Genomic DNA, 12,864 nt, shown 5'->3' on the forward strand with positions numbered 1-12,864 from the left:
TGTCACCTCGGCCGGATACGACAATTCATACATAAATAACTCTTACCGACCGATCTCTCTTAGTCGGTTTCCTGTAAAATTATGGAACATTATTTTTCACGAAATGATGTCCCATCTTGATTTAAGTCAATTACTGGTCAACTATCGACACGGCTTTCGTTAAAAATTTTCAAGCTAAATTGGAAAGAACACTGTGACAAACCTTCCAACAAAGCCAATAGGGCTCTCGGGCTGGTCAAACGGACTTTACAACCGTATACGCCCGAAGTCAAAGAAAGAGCCTACAAAACAATTATTCGACCTCTACTAGAATATGCAAGCAATGCCTGGAATCCACACTCAAACAGGGACACTGAAACTATCGAAAAAGTCCTGCGACGGGCTGCTCGTTTCGTCGCACACAATTACAAGAGATCTACAAACTCACAAGATCTTGTAAATCAACTTGGTTGGGACTCCTTGGAATTCAGACGTTTGCTGGCCCAAGTCACTCTTTTTTTATAAAATCAAAAATAATCTCATAGATCTTGAATTCCCACCTTCTATCCAACCAGCTCCTAGACCAAGGATCCAACATGCCATGCTCCAGCCCCACACAAGTGTTTTGGCGCACAGTTATTCTCCGTTTATACGAACTGTTCGGGTATGGAATAAACTGTCAACTCAAACAGTCCAAGCTAAGAACATTACTTCTTTTAAATCATTAGCCATAAGGGACATTTAGAACATGAAGACCCCGAACCACCTGAAAAGATTTTGAACTATTTACATTTATTGTTTCTTTTAGACTTCACATATTTATCGTTGATTATCAGCACTACAAATTAGTTATTCTATATCTCCCAGCGTTAGCCTATAGCTATTTGGGAGTACAAGTTCCAAGTTCAAGTGAAACCAAGTTAATTTGTACAGTGGAAGAAATTGTTCGTTCCCATGATAAAGGTGAACAAACTGATTTAATAGGGGAATCCTTGTTTACAATATTTGCCTCATTAGCATAAGCAATTAAGTTTCTGATGGAGCTAAAAATAAATCAGTTCTGAATATTGAAAGGTCAAAGTACGATTACCTCGGCTAATGAATACGAGCCTGATGCATTGAATACTTTTTGTGAAACACGGGTTTAAAAACTCAAAATTTTACATAGAATGTATGAGCTCATTAGCGCTTTTGCTACCCAGAAATTTTGCAGTTTTTGATGGACTATTTCTCCTTGAATATTACACCCAAAGAGCTAAAAATCTCACCATGTACTGAGGTTTTCTAGCTCTTTAGCTGCCAGAAGTCAATTTGTATCTAACATGCTTCCTTCTTTACGCAAAGCCGTATGCGAATGAGCAAAAATGTAAATAATGACGTCAGCATGAATCCGCCTTATCGTGGATTTTTCGAAAGCTTTCGACTCGGTTCCGCACCAGTGCCTCCTATTGAAACTACGCTACTATGGCATACGTGGTATTCTTAACACCTGGCTGACACAATGGCTTACGTGCCGAAGCCAGTCAGTTGTCGTTGATGGGTACAATTCTCCGGAAGTACCAGTTCTCTCGGGGGTCTCTCAGGGAACGGTTCTTGACCCCCTCTTGTTTTTCCTCGGAGAAAATTGTACCTGTAGGATGCGTCTTTTTGCTGGTGATACTTTGATCTATAGCACTATTAAGTCCCATAATGATGCCACTAAACTGCAGTTAGATCTAACAGCACTTCAGGAATGGTCTTAGAAATGGAAAATGAAACTTAAAGACCCATTTTCAACAGAGATGCCTTGCGCGCAGAGATCATTCTTCATACATGAAAAATAAGCTATTTTCCTCGAAGTTGCGGAATCGCTTTGATATCTTATTCCATCTTACTAATTAGGGCTTTCAAAGTTCCATCTTGAATCATGTGCGAACAACAAACTATCGTAGTATCCATATCAGTAAATAGTTTTTAATTCTTACATGTATGACGGTAAAAAACGTCATTTGAAAAGTTGATGCCGCCGAAGAAGCGGTCTAGAGGAAGGCCGGGTCTGCCCGGCTCGGCAAAGGCTATTCGACTTCGAGAGTCTGTGTATGATTTATGGAGGGCAAGGAAAACAACAATGGGTTTCGGTAACACTACAGACAGTGCTTTTGCAGAAATGTTATTGCATTGTTCCTACGATGGAACTAGAGACTTCGGGGAGATTTTTTCGAGGTGACAATAATTATTTGACTGATTTTTACTTGAGATCCTGAGATATGTATGTAAGCGATCTCATTTGTACAAGTCATTATTCTATAATTGAAATGCGTAAAGTAAATCAGTTTTGGCCAATATTGGTTATTTGTTTATATTTTATTTAGTGTTGAAGCCGAACAATTTCCTTCAACATCAAGTAAGCTTTGTACAAGTTTTATACACAGACTCGATTTATGATTTTTCAGTCTCAAATATTTAGCTGCAAATTTGTTTACTGTGTTCTTCACCAAATCTTTGTTTTTCTTTTTAACAGTGTTTGTGAATGACTATCAGAGTTCGCCATTTAACAATAGCGCGATTCCAAAACAAAAACAAACGACTGCAAAGGATCTCGGATGAAAATGGGCCTTTAACCCCGACAAATTCCACGTCTTAACAATATCGAGGAAGCAAAATCCTGTTGAGTTACGTCCTTATAGGAAAAGCTTTAGACTCAGTCACCCGCCACTCCTATCTAGGCGTAGAATTGTCCAGAAACCTCGATTGGGGGCCAGCATGTAAATAACAAAGTCATGAAGGCCAACCAATCACTTGGTTTTCTCCGACGCAATCTAAGCAGCTGCCCCAAAGGCGCGAAAGAGGCGGCCTACAAAGCCCTTGTGAGGCCTCACTTGGAATACGCCAGCTCGGTTTGGGACCCACACCTTTTTTTTTTTTTTTTTTTTTTTAATTTATTTCTTGTATTTGAATTGTTGTTATCAAAGTACTATTGTAGTTAGATAGATAGGTTTCTAGTATAGAATTAACTAAATCAACTGACGGAAAAACCGTGTATAAATAAAGTTATCCTATCCTATCCTATCCTAAACATGTCAAACAGATTGAGGGGGTGCAAAGAAGAGTTGCGCACTTCTTTAAAAACTGCTACACACGGGAACCAGGAACAGTCACAAATTTATTGAATGATTTAAACTGAATACCCCTGGAGGTACGAAGAACAATCTCGTGGCTAACCTTGTTCAACAAAGCAATTCGTAGTGATGGCGGCCTGGCCCTCACAAACTATCTTAAGAAACGTAGCAGGCATTTCAGAAAGTCTCAGAACAAGTTTATCGAACTACAGCCACATACCGAGACTTATAGAAAATAGGTTTTTTTTGTAGAACTTTGAAGGACTGGAACGCATTATCGAACGATTTTGTTAATATTAAGTCCGCAGATCCTTTTAAAAAGGCCTTATTTGAGTGTTTTATTTAATGTTATCTTTTTAATATTGTATAAAACTGATGTTGTGTTACTTTTTTTTTAATCCGTTTTGCCTTTCAATGAAATTTCCTAATTTATTTAGATGTCTTGCGTGATGGCAAACCCTTTGCAGGACTAAAAATCTTTGAATAAAGGTTGAATAAATAAAGATAAACATAGTTTACGCAAATTTCTGAACATATTCAAAAGGAATGATTCTGATTCAAACGCGAACTTTATTATAAAAATACATGTTCTACAGGGGTTTAAGATCTAACGCCAGTAAGACAACAAATATTAAAAAAAAAAAATCCATTAGATGCTAATATTTCTGCTGACAAGTTGGCTCTTTCGTATGCATGATTCTGTATTCAAATCACGTACATACAAACTTATCTCTCAAGTTTTAAATGACTTTCGGAAGCTTAATGTCATTAATTTTTAACAACACAAATCCGCGAGATTTCATCGCCGTGTGCAGCTATCAAAAGCCGCACTTTTGACAAAAGACAATCAAAGGTTTCGGCAGACTACCACATGCCACCTCCTGCGCTTCTTTTTTTTTATCATTAATATAATACTTGAGATAGCACGCGACTCTGCATAAAATTTTCGTTAACATCTTGTTTTGACGTGAGTTTCTGAATATGAAAAAAGTATCGCATCATGACGTTTGACGGTTCATCCTGTTTGATTCTGATGTCGTTTTCTTTTCCAGTGGCACGTTCATTTCTTTTCTATTATTCTTCGCAGTATCTTGTCGATCACCAACCTAAATTGCCAACTTCTCCAGTAATAGACATATGGGTTTAAAGAACTATTACATAGCGCCACGGTGTTGACCCAGGGAAAGGCGCGTTTGGCGTTCTTGACCACAGCCGGCGACGCCCCTACGCTGAAGAAAAACGGTAGAACGATGAGCGGTGTAATGCAGACATAAAATGCCCCAACGACCACGGCTATCTTGTGGAGAGTCCTTCGCTCTTTTGTGAAGCTTTTTTGGGAATTAGAAAGTTTTTTCGCTGGTATTTGTTTCCTAATTCGTTGCTGTTGAAGTCGCACAATGTAAAATAGTCCGGCGTATAAAACAGGCATAATTAACAAGACTGCAATTACATAGTATTGTGCAATGTGACGCGCTTTTCTCAGAGTTGATGCCGGCGCCCCAAAGCTTACTGCTAAGAGCCATGTGAAAACAATTGATTTCCAGATAGTGTGATCCCTGATGAAGAAACTGTGTCGGTGAAGGAAGTACAGCGATAGAAAACGCTCCACTGAAATGGTAAATAGATGGCTGACGGAGACCAGCGTTGAAATCCAGGTCACCGCTGTTCTGATCATGTTTAGCTGGGTGGGTAACAGGTCATAAAGGAACAAAACGTACATTGGCTGAGCAAACACACAAACCAATAAATCCGCCACGGCTAAGCTGGCGATGAAGAGTTCTGCTTTCGGCCTTCCTAGAAAACGGAATTTCGTCACAACAAAACACACCAAAAGATTGCCCACGGCACCGACAATGCTTGCTGCCGCGTTAACAGCTGCAAGACCTTTCACTTCTGAGGTATCTAGGCCTGATGGAGACTTTTCCAGGCGAGTTGAGGGAACATAGTTGGAGTTACAATAAACTGTGCAGTCTGTGTCATTAAAAGACATTTCTGTGGCTAAGATTTGCTTCGAAGTTGTTTCAAATTTTCTCTGTAAGCATTCTTATTCCTTTTGCTCTCTTCAAGATCTGAGCTTATTCTTGACTGAATCGCACTTTGGTTATTTCTTTTATAATGTTGATTTCCTCTTCGGCTGAAACGTTATCCAACCCAGCAGACTCGTCCAAACCTGAGAGTATTATGACAAGTCATCAAACTCTAAATGGCTGTTTTCAAAAATATATTAATTGTTTGCATTGATTATTCTTGAAAATCAGGCTATCTTTCATATCTCTCAAGACAGCAGTTCACATCATAATGTAATCAACATCCGCCTCGGGCGATTTGCGCAGCCAATGAAATTGCTTGCCTGTACTTCTTTTGTTTTTCATATGAAGGAAAGACAAATCAAACAGTTATAATAACTTCTGAGTTTAAAGGCTCTATCACGAGCTATTGACGTTGTTGTCAAAACATGGAAGTGTCTTTTCGCGGTGAACTGTTATTGCAACTAAAACTTAGAGATCACTCCAGATGTTGAGTACTCTTGCACTATAAGGAAAGTCTATGTTACGATGAGGAGATACGAAGATAACCTTATTCAACTGTTATTTAACCCCAAAATGCAAAACTAAGTTGCGTCGAGAAATTCGGTTTCACATGACAAGAAAAAATTATCACGTTTCTTCAATACTATTTAATTTTTTCAAGTACTGTCAATAAATTCTGCCTAATAAGAAAAGGTGACGAAAAAGAAAATTCAAATTAGAATGTTTACGTTTCTTTGATATATTTCTACCTACTGTTGTTGTCAATTTTTTTTAAGTATTATTTTAGCGGAGGAATAGGTCTTACATCACGTAACAATTACGTATTAAAAAAAAAAACAAAACAACCAAAAAGGAAAACATGCACACCAATGACCCTTAAAAGAAGTACATTGAAAAGAAGTCTCTTTGTTGGAGATCCTTGAGAGAAAAAAATTCAGCTGTTACCCCCTGGTACAACGTAGAATTTTCATTTATGTATGTTTTCAATAAATTTTGAAACACAGTAATACGTGAGGCAGGTACATACATATTGTATTTTATTTCGCCCGCAAAAATGAAACAGTCAGTTTCCAAAACACATTTACATCCATTCGTGAAAGAGGGAGGTATCAAAATTAGAAAGCTTTCTAGGAAATTAATCAATTGCAAAAGTGTTTTTAATCAAAAATTGATTAGGAAACCAATATTCTCCTTGAATTTACGTGAGTTGAGATATTACTATGTAGGTAATTTTGCGAATTTTTGAACAAATCAAAAGAATCTTTACATGGAACTGAAGCGATTTATGATTATATCTGAAGGATGTGCCTCTCGAAGAAGCGTATTGGTTTTTGTAAACAATATCTACAAACTGAAAAGTATACGTTGAAATCATGATGCCAGAAGGTAAAACAGTTTGATCACTGAAAACAAAGATCATCAGCGATAATAAACGCGTGAACATGTACTCATCAAATTATTTAAAGAGAGAATGAGTCTTCTTATTTTTTCATAAAATATCCACTGATCGTGCCAGTTGAGGAAACACGAAATGAAAAAGAAACTAAAAATTAAAAGAAATACTACGTAAAACAAGAAGAGTAAATAAACTCGCATGGACTTAAAACTACCTTTAATGAATTTCATGATACAAGAATAATCAACTAACTTCGCTCTGAGAAAGGGCTAACGCTCGAAACATCACTTTCAGAAACTCTTTACGGTCGCTAATTTACATTATCAACTCAATTGATAAAATCTGCAAATCATCTTGGAATAACCCTACCCCCTACCCCCTTCCCCCGCCCCCCCCCCCCCCACCACAACCACCATCACCGACGCGGCACCACAGTTTGCTTTAAGAAAATGAACCGCATTCATAACTTTAAAGCACTTTTCTTTAATTCTCTCTGTTTGCACGTCTCCAATTTGTTCATGTTATCAATTCTTCCTTTGCCCATTCTTTCATTAGCTCAGTAACAACCAGACATTATTTCAATGAAATTTCTCTTTGTACTGTTGGTACATAAATGGGTGACGAGAATGAACATATTCATCAGATCTGAGGATGTCATCTCAAGCAACACCAAGTTTTTCTTGCGGGGCTGCCACGCACGCTTCGCGCGCGTGGGGCAGAGCCCCATACCCATGGAATATGGTCAACCTCTCTTCGTTTGGCTGTCACGTGACTGACCGAGCGTACTTACCTACGTGCCCTCAGATTGCACGGGTAAGGTAGACTATCAAAACGAAGGCAGGGCTGACTCAGGCGAGTCTTGGCAAAGGCACATCTTTTATATTATCATTAATATTACGAGCTTGGGAGCTCTGCTTTTAGGCTTGGCTAAATCTGTATATTATTTGTGGTAGGGTTTTTAGGAGGGAAGGGCACCAAATGCATCTTGGGTGTTCAAGGGTTGATGGGACAGAATTGGAGCCAGAACAGAAGAGCTACTGTATATATTGTTCAGAGAGGACTATATTGCTGTCAGAGGCCAACAAGTTACTAGAGAACAATTAGATTTGATTTATATTTCTTTAACCTCAAGAACTGAAGTTTCCAACTCTGTACCTCTTTTCCTGGGCAAGGCATTTTCTGATCATGGCATTCTTATGACCCTAAGGAGGGCTAGAGAAATTCATCCATAGCCATCTCGGTCCATCTCACCAATGCTAAAACAACAACAACCATTGTAATCTGGTCATACAGTTTCATGAACAACATAATAACATTGCAAACAAAGTGGGCGACAGGACTATAGAAGGACTAACCTACCACAATCTTTAATGGGATCAACATTTCCTAAAATTTTTCAAAAAAGTCAGTGTATAACAAGCAACATCTCAGTACAGCTGTAAATCTCCTTTCCTTGACTTATGGTTTAACACCCCCTTCTCCCTCAGCACTCCAACTTCTGAAGATTCTTACCCTCCCTAGGAACAAAATTGCATTCATTACCCTTCCCAAAAGCCACATTTGATGGTCAAATGCCCCTCCCAATAAACCAATTTTTCGGCACTGCTATCAGGTGTTTTTGCTCACAAGCATCATTCTATGAAGTGAATATTATTTATTTGCCTCAGACTTCCTCCATGACAAAAAACAAAATGTGTATTCTACTGGAAATACTTGACACTTCTGGTTCATAATCCCTTTCCCCAAGAAGGCCTTTTGTCAAATTCTCCACTCCCCAGTTATGGACAATGGTCAAATGCCAAAGGGGGATGTTTAGGTGCCTTAGTAGGGCATGGACATATCCTATTTATCCTCAACAGAATGGGTTACCTGGCTGTGTACATTCAGCTTCCAGGATCTAAGGGTGCTCTAACTTTAGGTTCCCTATCTTTGAGATCTCTCATAATTTTGGACCTGGCATGGGTTTCCTGATGTGTAGTAAAATGCTTGTGTTACCTGCTGCGAATCTTCTTCAAATATGAAATTTTATTCACTATAACAATGTTGAAGAAAGTACAATTAGGATACAGCGATTCATCTGAATTAAAATATAAACAAGAAATTTAAACTTCGTGAAAATCAGAATACAAATTTACTTTTCTAAACAAATCATTGTTCCTCTAGCAGACTAAACGAAACGATCAGAGATACATACAGCTGAAAAAAAAAAAAAAAAAACTATGAAAAGTTTTTGCACAGTTCCATGGTGTATGATATAGAAACTGAAAGCATGTTAAAGATGGCTGAAGGATAATGATACTCTCTGGAATAAAAGTGAGTCATTGTGATTCAAGTTGTTGGCCTTCCTCTTCTCCAGTGACTGCTGCAATCAAGCTGAAGGATAATAATACTCTCTGGAATAAAAGTGAGTCACTGTGATTCAAGTTGTTGGCCTTCCTCTTCTCCAGGGATGGCTGCAATCAAGCGCTTCTCTTTCTGCCTCCTGTTACAGAACCACACTCGCACAACTTCTTTATCAATTCCAAGGTTTTCTGCGAGCCCTTCCACTTCTTGTGAGGATGGTTTGGGATTGGAAGAAAAGTGTTTCTCCAGCACATTTTTGACAGTGACGTCAATTGATGTTCTCTTCTTTCGCTTTCTTCCCTGAGTTTCCAGTGGATTGCCATTGCTTGTAGAACTTCTATTGTTATCAGCCTCTTCTAACCACCTCATCAGTAAGGGCTTGAGTTTACACATGTTCTTAAAACTCAATTGCAGAGCCTCAAAGCGACAGATGTGAGTCTGGCTAAACATGCTGCCATACATTTTCCCCAGAGCAAGGCCAACATCAGCTTGTGTGAAATGCAGCTTGATTCGTCGTTGTTTAAATTCCCTAGCAAACTCTTCTAAATCAACCGATGTTGGTGCATCTTCATCTTGCAAACTAAACTCTGTGTTGTCCACTGACGTTTCTGAAATAAGAGTTGAATATTGCGATAAATTCACTGTCTCATACAGTGGAACTTTGATTTAACGAAGTGCCAAGGGAGTGGGGAAATTGGTTCATTATATTGAGGTTCTGTGACATACATTTCACTGTAACTTTAGCCAGGCTGAAACTGAAGTATCATTTGTTATACTGAGGACTTTGTTATTATACAGGTTCATTAAATTGAGGTTCCACTGTTTATCTAACAATTGGTTTATGCTAATCCAAAGTGTAAAATGACACTTACAAAGTGGCAAGTGATCCCCTAGTTTATCAATCATACCAACATGTAAATGACTCTAAATAAAGTTTTTACTTACTATGTTTATCATTTCTAGGAGTCAAAGGGTTTACTGTCAAAGATCTAAAGCTTGAATTTTTTGTGGGCACGGAGAGTGAAACCATAGACCACCTCATAAATGGCTGCCGGATTAATACTCTTTTGTTTAAATTTAAATTAGCCCTTCTGGCCTCACTTGAGATAATGTATTCTTTTGAATTTTGTACTGGAGAACGAGGCCAGAAGGGCTAACATTTAATACTACATTTTGCTCTGCTGTATGTATAAACTTGGCTATTGATGAAAACATGTGCATGTAATGTACATGAAATATACAAAATGGCAGATCTCTCCTGGCACATTGCCCCCAGCATGTAGTGGGGTATTATATAAACAATATTATACCAGTTTTGAACACTCAATACTACACTACTGTCACAAAGTCAGGGCTTTTCCAATGCTCAAGAATACCCCAAAGGGTTGGCTTTGCAATCTGGAAGGCTCTTCAGGATTGCTCAACACTCCCTCATTGACATACAGCATTTTAAATTAGCTGCCTTCCATGGATTCCTCTGATTTATCAAAAATAATGAACTTCCGGACATTTAGTGTTCCTCTTAATTAGTGTTTTGGCTGTCTGCCAGTCACTTAGCCATAGCAGTACGTAGTTGTAAAGAAATTTTTTTCATGTGTGTGTTCCTTTCATCGTGATCACATCAGCCCTACTGTAATTTGTTTATTCTGCATGGTGAGACAAAGAAGTTTAAATGCTACTACTATTTCTTTGGTGTTAATATTTTGCCAACAACTGATGTCGAATAGATGTGTTGATTCACCGAGGAAATAAGCAACAGAGCTGGAAACATATTGTGCTCCACAACCCAAAGCAGAAAGTTCGTAATGTCTCAGCCACCCCGTTCCGCACTAACAATTGTTAATACGATTCCAGCGTTGTGCAGCGACCGAAATCTGACATTCGAACCTAAAAATATAGCACAGAGATGAAAACTCTCTTCAAGTAACATGTTTCAAGGGTTTTCGAGGCAAAAAACGAAGTGTGCGATTTGCGTGATTCTCCTCAAATCAAGTTTTCCTCCACAAAAACGTTTGTCGTCTGCTTTGAATTTATAGACAACAAATATTTCAAGCATCACGTTGTGCGGAAATAGATGACACTCGATTCCCTCAAGAAAAAGATAAACAATGTAATTGGCGCCATTTTCGATACATTTTCAAAATGGCGGACTGCGAAACGAAAAGACTGCTTATCGAGTTGTGTATTTAATTAAGTTGGCTAAACCTTGCCAAAATCTAAATAACACATTATTTTCTAAAGAAGAAATCAAGTTACCCGTATAATCGCTGTTTCCTTCCTTTGATTCTGCTTGGATCTCATGAAGATTTCCTCTAAGATTTTGCACTTCCATCTGTGTAAGACCAATCTCGGTTAGCTTGTCGTCTCCTAAGTCGAGAAAATCCTTCACCTTCACAACTCCAGAGCGGATAAAAGCTTCTCTATGTTTTTGTAAGTTAGCTCGGTTCAAAAGACACTCTACGTCTTTCTCCAAGGTGTCACTTCGGTCAGTGGCGACACTAGCACTTTCGGATTCCACCATGCTGTTCTATTATCAAAAGCGAAGGACAGAGCGGGTATTGCGTGACACATTCGATAAGATAAGGTATCGGAATAGCCGACTTCAGAATTCGACACCTCTGAAACAACAAAACTTCTTCCTATTCTGCTTCTGCACTACTCTCGAACTTGAAATTGAAAAATTTGCTTTTGATCAGGCAATCATTCTTTCCTAAAAATATCAATATATATTTTTTTCTCACTGAAGCAATTAGCGAGATGTTAGACAAGATAACTTAGCGTGGTGTTTATGTCTGTAGTAGCATTTTTTTTGCACGTGGTCCGATTCGAACTAGTTCTTGGGTGTCAACCACGGTGTCGACGATGCCCTACAGTTTCCTGAGCAGAACGATTTTTGACTGTGCTACTTAGTAATTATTTCATTCCAACCAAAAATTTACCTCTTCGTCTCTTTTTAAATTATACATGTTGAGATTTCGTCCTGAGCTGTCCCCTAAGCCGATTCGTTGACGTATAGAACTGAAATCGAAAAGAAACCCTAGTCTTGATTACTGAAATATGCTTATTATTAAAATGGCGAACGGTCATCCAGTCTAAAACATCAAGTACATATCACTCTTGCTTTTCCGTACAAATATAACAGAGATACTCATCTTCTCATACTGTGATAATATGTAGTGCTATTTACTTGTTTTTTTTTTTAATTATTGTTTTAATATTTTTACAAGTTTAAAGTGAAAGTTAGCTGGATTAGGTGTAAAAAGGAACAAAGGAGGACTGTGCTATTTAAAACACACCGACAACGCTTATAAAAACTTAGGACTAAGACAAAAATGCGTCCCAGATGTGCGATTAAGCACCAGCAATTACGCTAAAGATGTCATATCATCACATGCATTGCTCCCTCCGTAAATTGTCCACTGTCGCAGTGATTTCCGTGTTCCTTGGTTTCTTCTGAAGTTAATCTTTTCTCTTTCTGTCGTCTGTTGCAAAACCACACTCGAATAACCTCTTTATCGATGCCGAGATTTGTGGCCAGAATGCCTATTTCAACAGCAGATGGTTTCGGGTTTGCGCAAAACTCGTTCTCCAAGACACTTTTGACAGAAACCTCGATCGATGTCCTCTTCTTTCGTTTTCGCCTAGCTTCCAACTTCTCGATCTCGCTATTAAAAGGCCTTTCAGTATCTGCTTCTTCAAGCCACCTCATCAACAGAGGCTTAAGCTTACACATGTTTTTGAAACTCAGCTGCAAGGCCTCGAAGCGGCAGATTGTAGTCTGGCTAAACACATTGCCGTAGAGGGATCCAAGCGCTAGACCCACCTCGGTCTGCGAGAAACGAAGTTTGATTCTTCGTTGTTTAAATTCCTTTGCGAATTGCTCAAGGTCGTCCGATGTTGGATTGCCGTCTTGGGTGAACATTGTTACAGCCTTCCACACACTTAAGTTACTATCAGTGCAATGAAAGGAATAAATTAATTATCATTTACCGAGCGAATCGCCAAAGCGTCTGTCAGC

The 12,864-nt window shown here is 38.6% G+C and overlaps 2 protein-coding genes and 1 pseudogene across 2 annotated transcripts; all 3 read right to left on the reverse strand.

The window, feature by feature from the left end:
* Positions 1–2,303: 2,303 nt before the first annotated feature.
* On the reverse strand, positions 2,304–5,781 carry LOC111330804 (growth hormone secretagogue receptor type 1-like). Its single transcript, XM_022935758.2, has one exon. The coding sequence runs from the start codon at positions 5,065–5,067 to the stop codon at positions 4,138–4,140; it is 930 nt and encodes a 309-aa protein (XP_022791493.2). The 5' UTR covers positions 5,068–5,781; the 3' UTR covers positions 2,304–4,137.
* A 2,727-nt stretch (positions 5,782–8,508) lies between these two features.
* Positions 8,509–11,885, reverse strand: LOC111330763 (POU domain, class 3, transcription factor 2-B). Its single transcript, XM_088762206.1, has 2 exons — positions 11,103–11,885; positions 8,509–9,454 (listed from the first exon to the last, which is right to left on the reverse strand). The coding sequence occupies exons 1-2, from the start codon at positions 11,365–11,367 to the stop codon at positions 8,913–8,915; spliced, it is 807 nt and encodes a 268-aa protein (XP_088618332.1). The 5' UTR covers positions 11,368–11,885; the 3' UTR covers positions 8,509–8,912.
* Positions 11,886–12,033: 148 nt separating this feature from the next.
* On the reverse strand, positions 12,034–12,843 carry LOC111330764 (silk gland factor 3-like; annotated as a pseudogene).
* Positions 12,844–12,864: the final 21 nt, after the last annotated feature.

Source organism: Stylophora pistillata, chromosome 5, assembly GCF_964205215.1.
Source record: "Stylophora pistillata chromosome 5, jaStyPist1.2, whole genome shotgun sequence".
Taxonomy (NCBI): Eukaryota; Metazoa; Cnidaria; class Anthozoa; order Scleractinia; family Pocilloporidae; genus Stylophora; species Stylophora pistillata.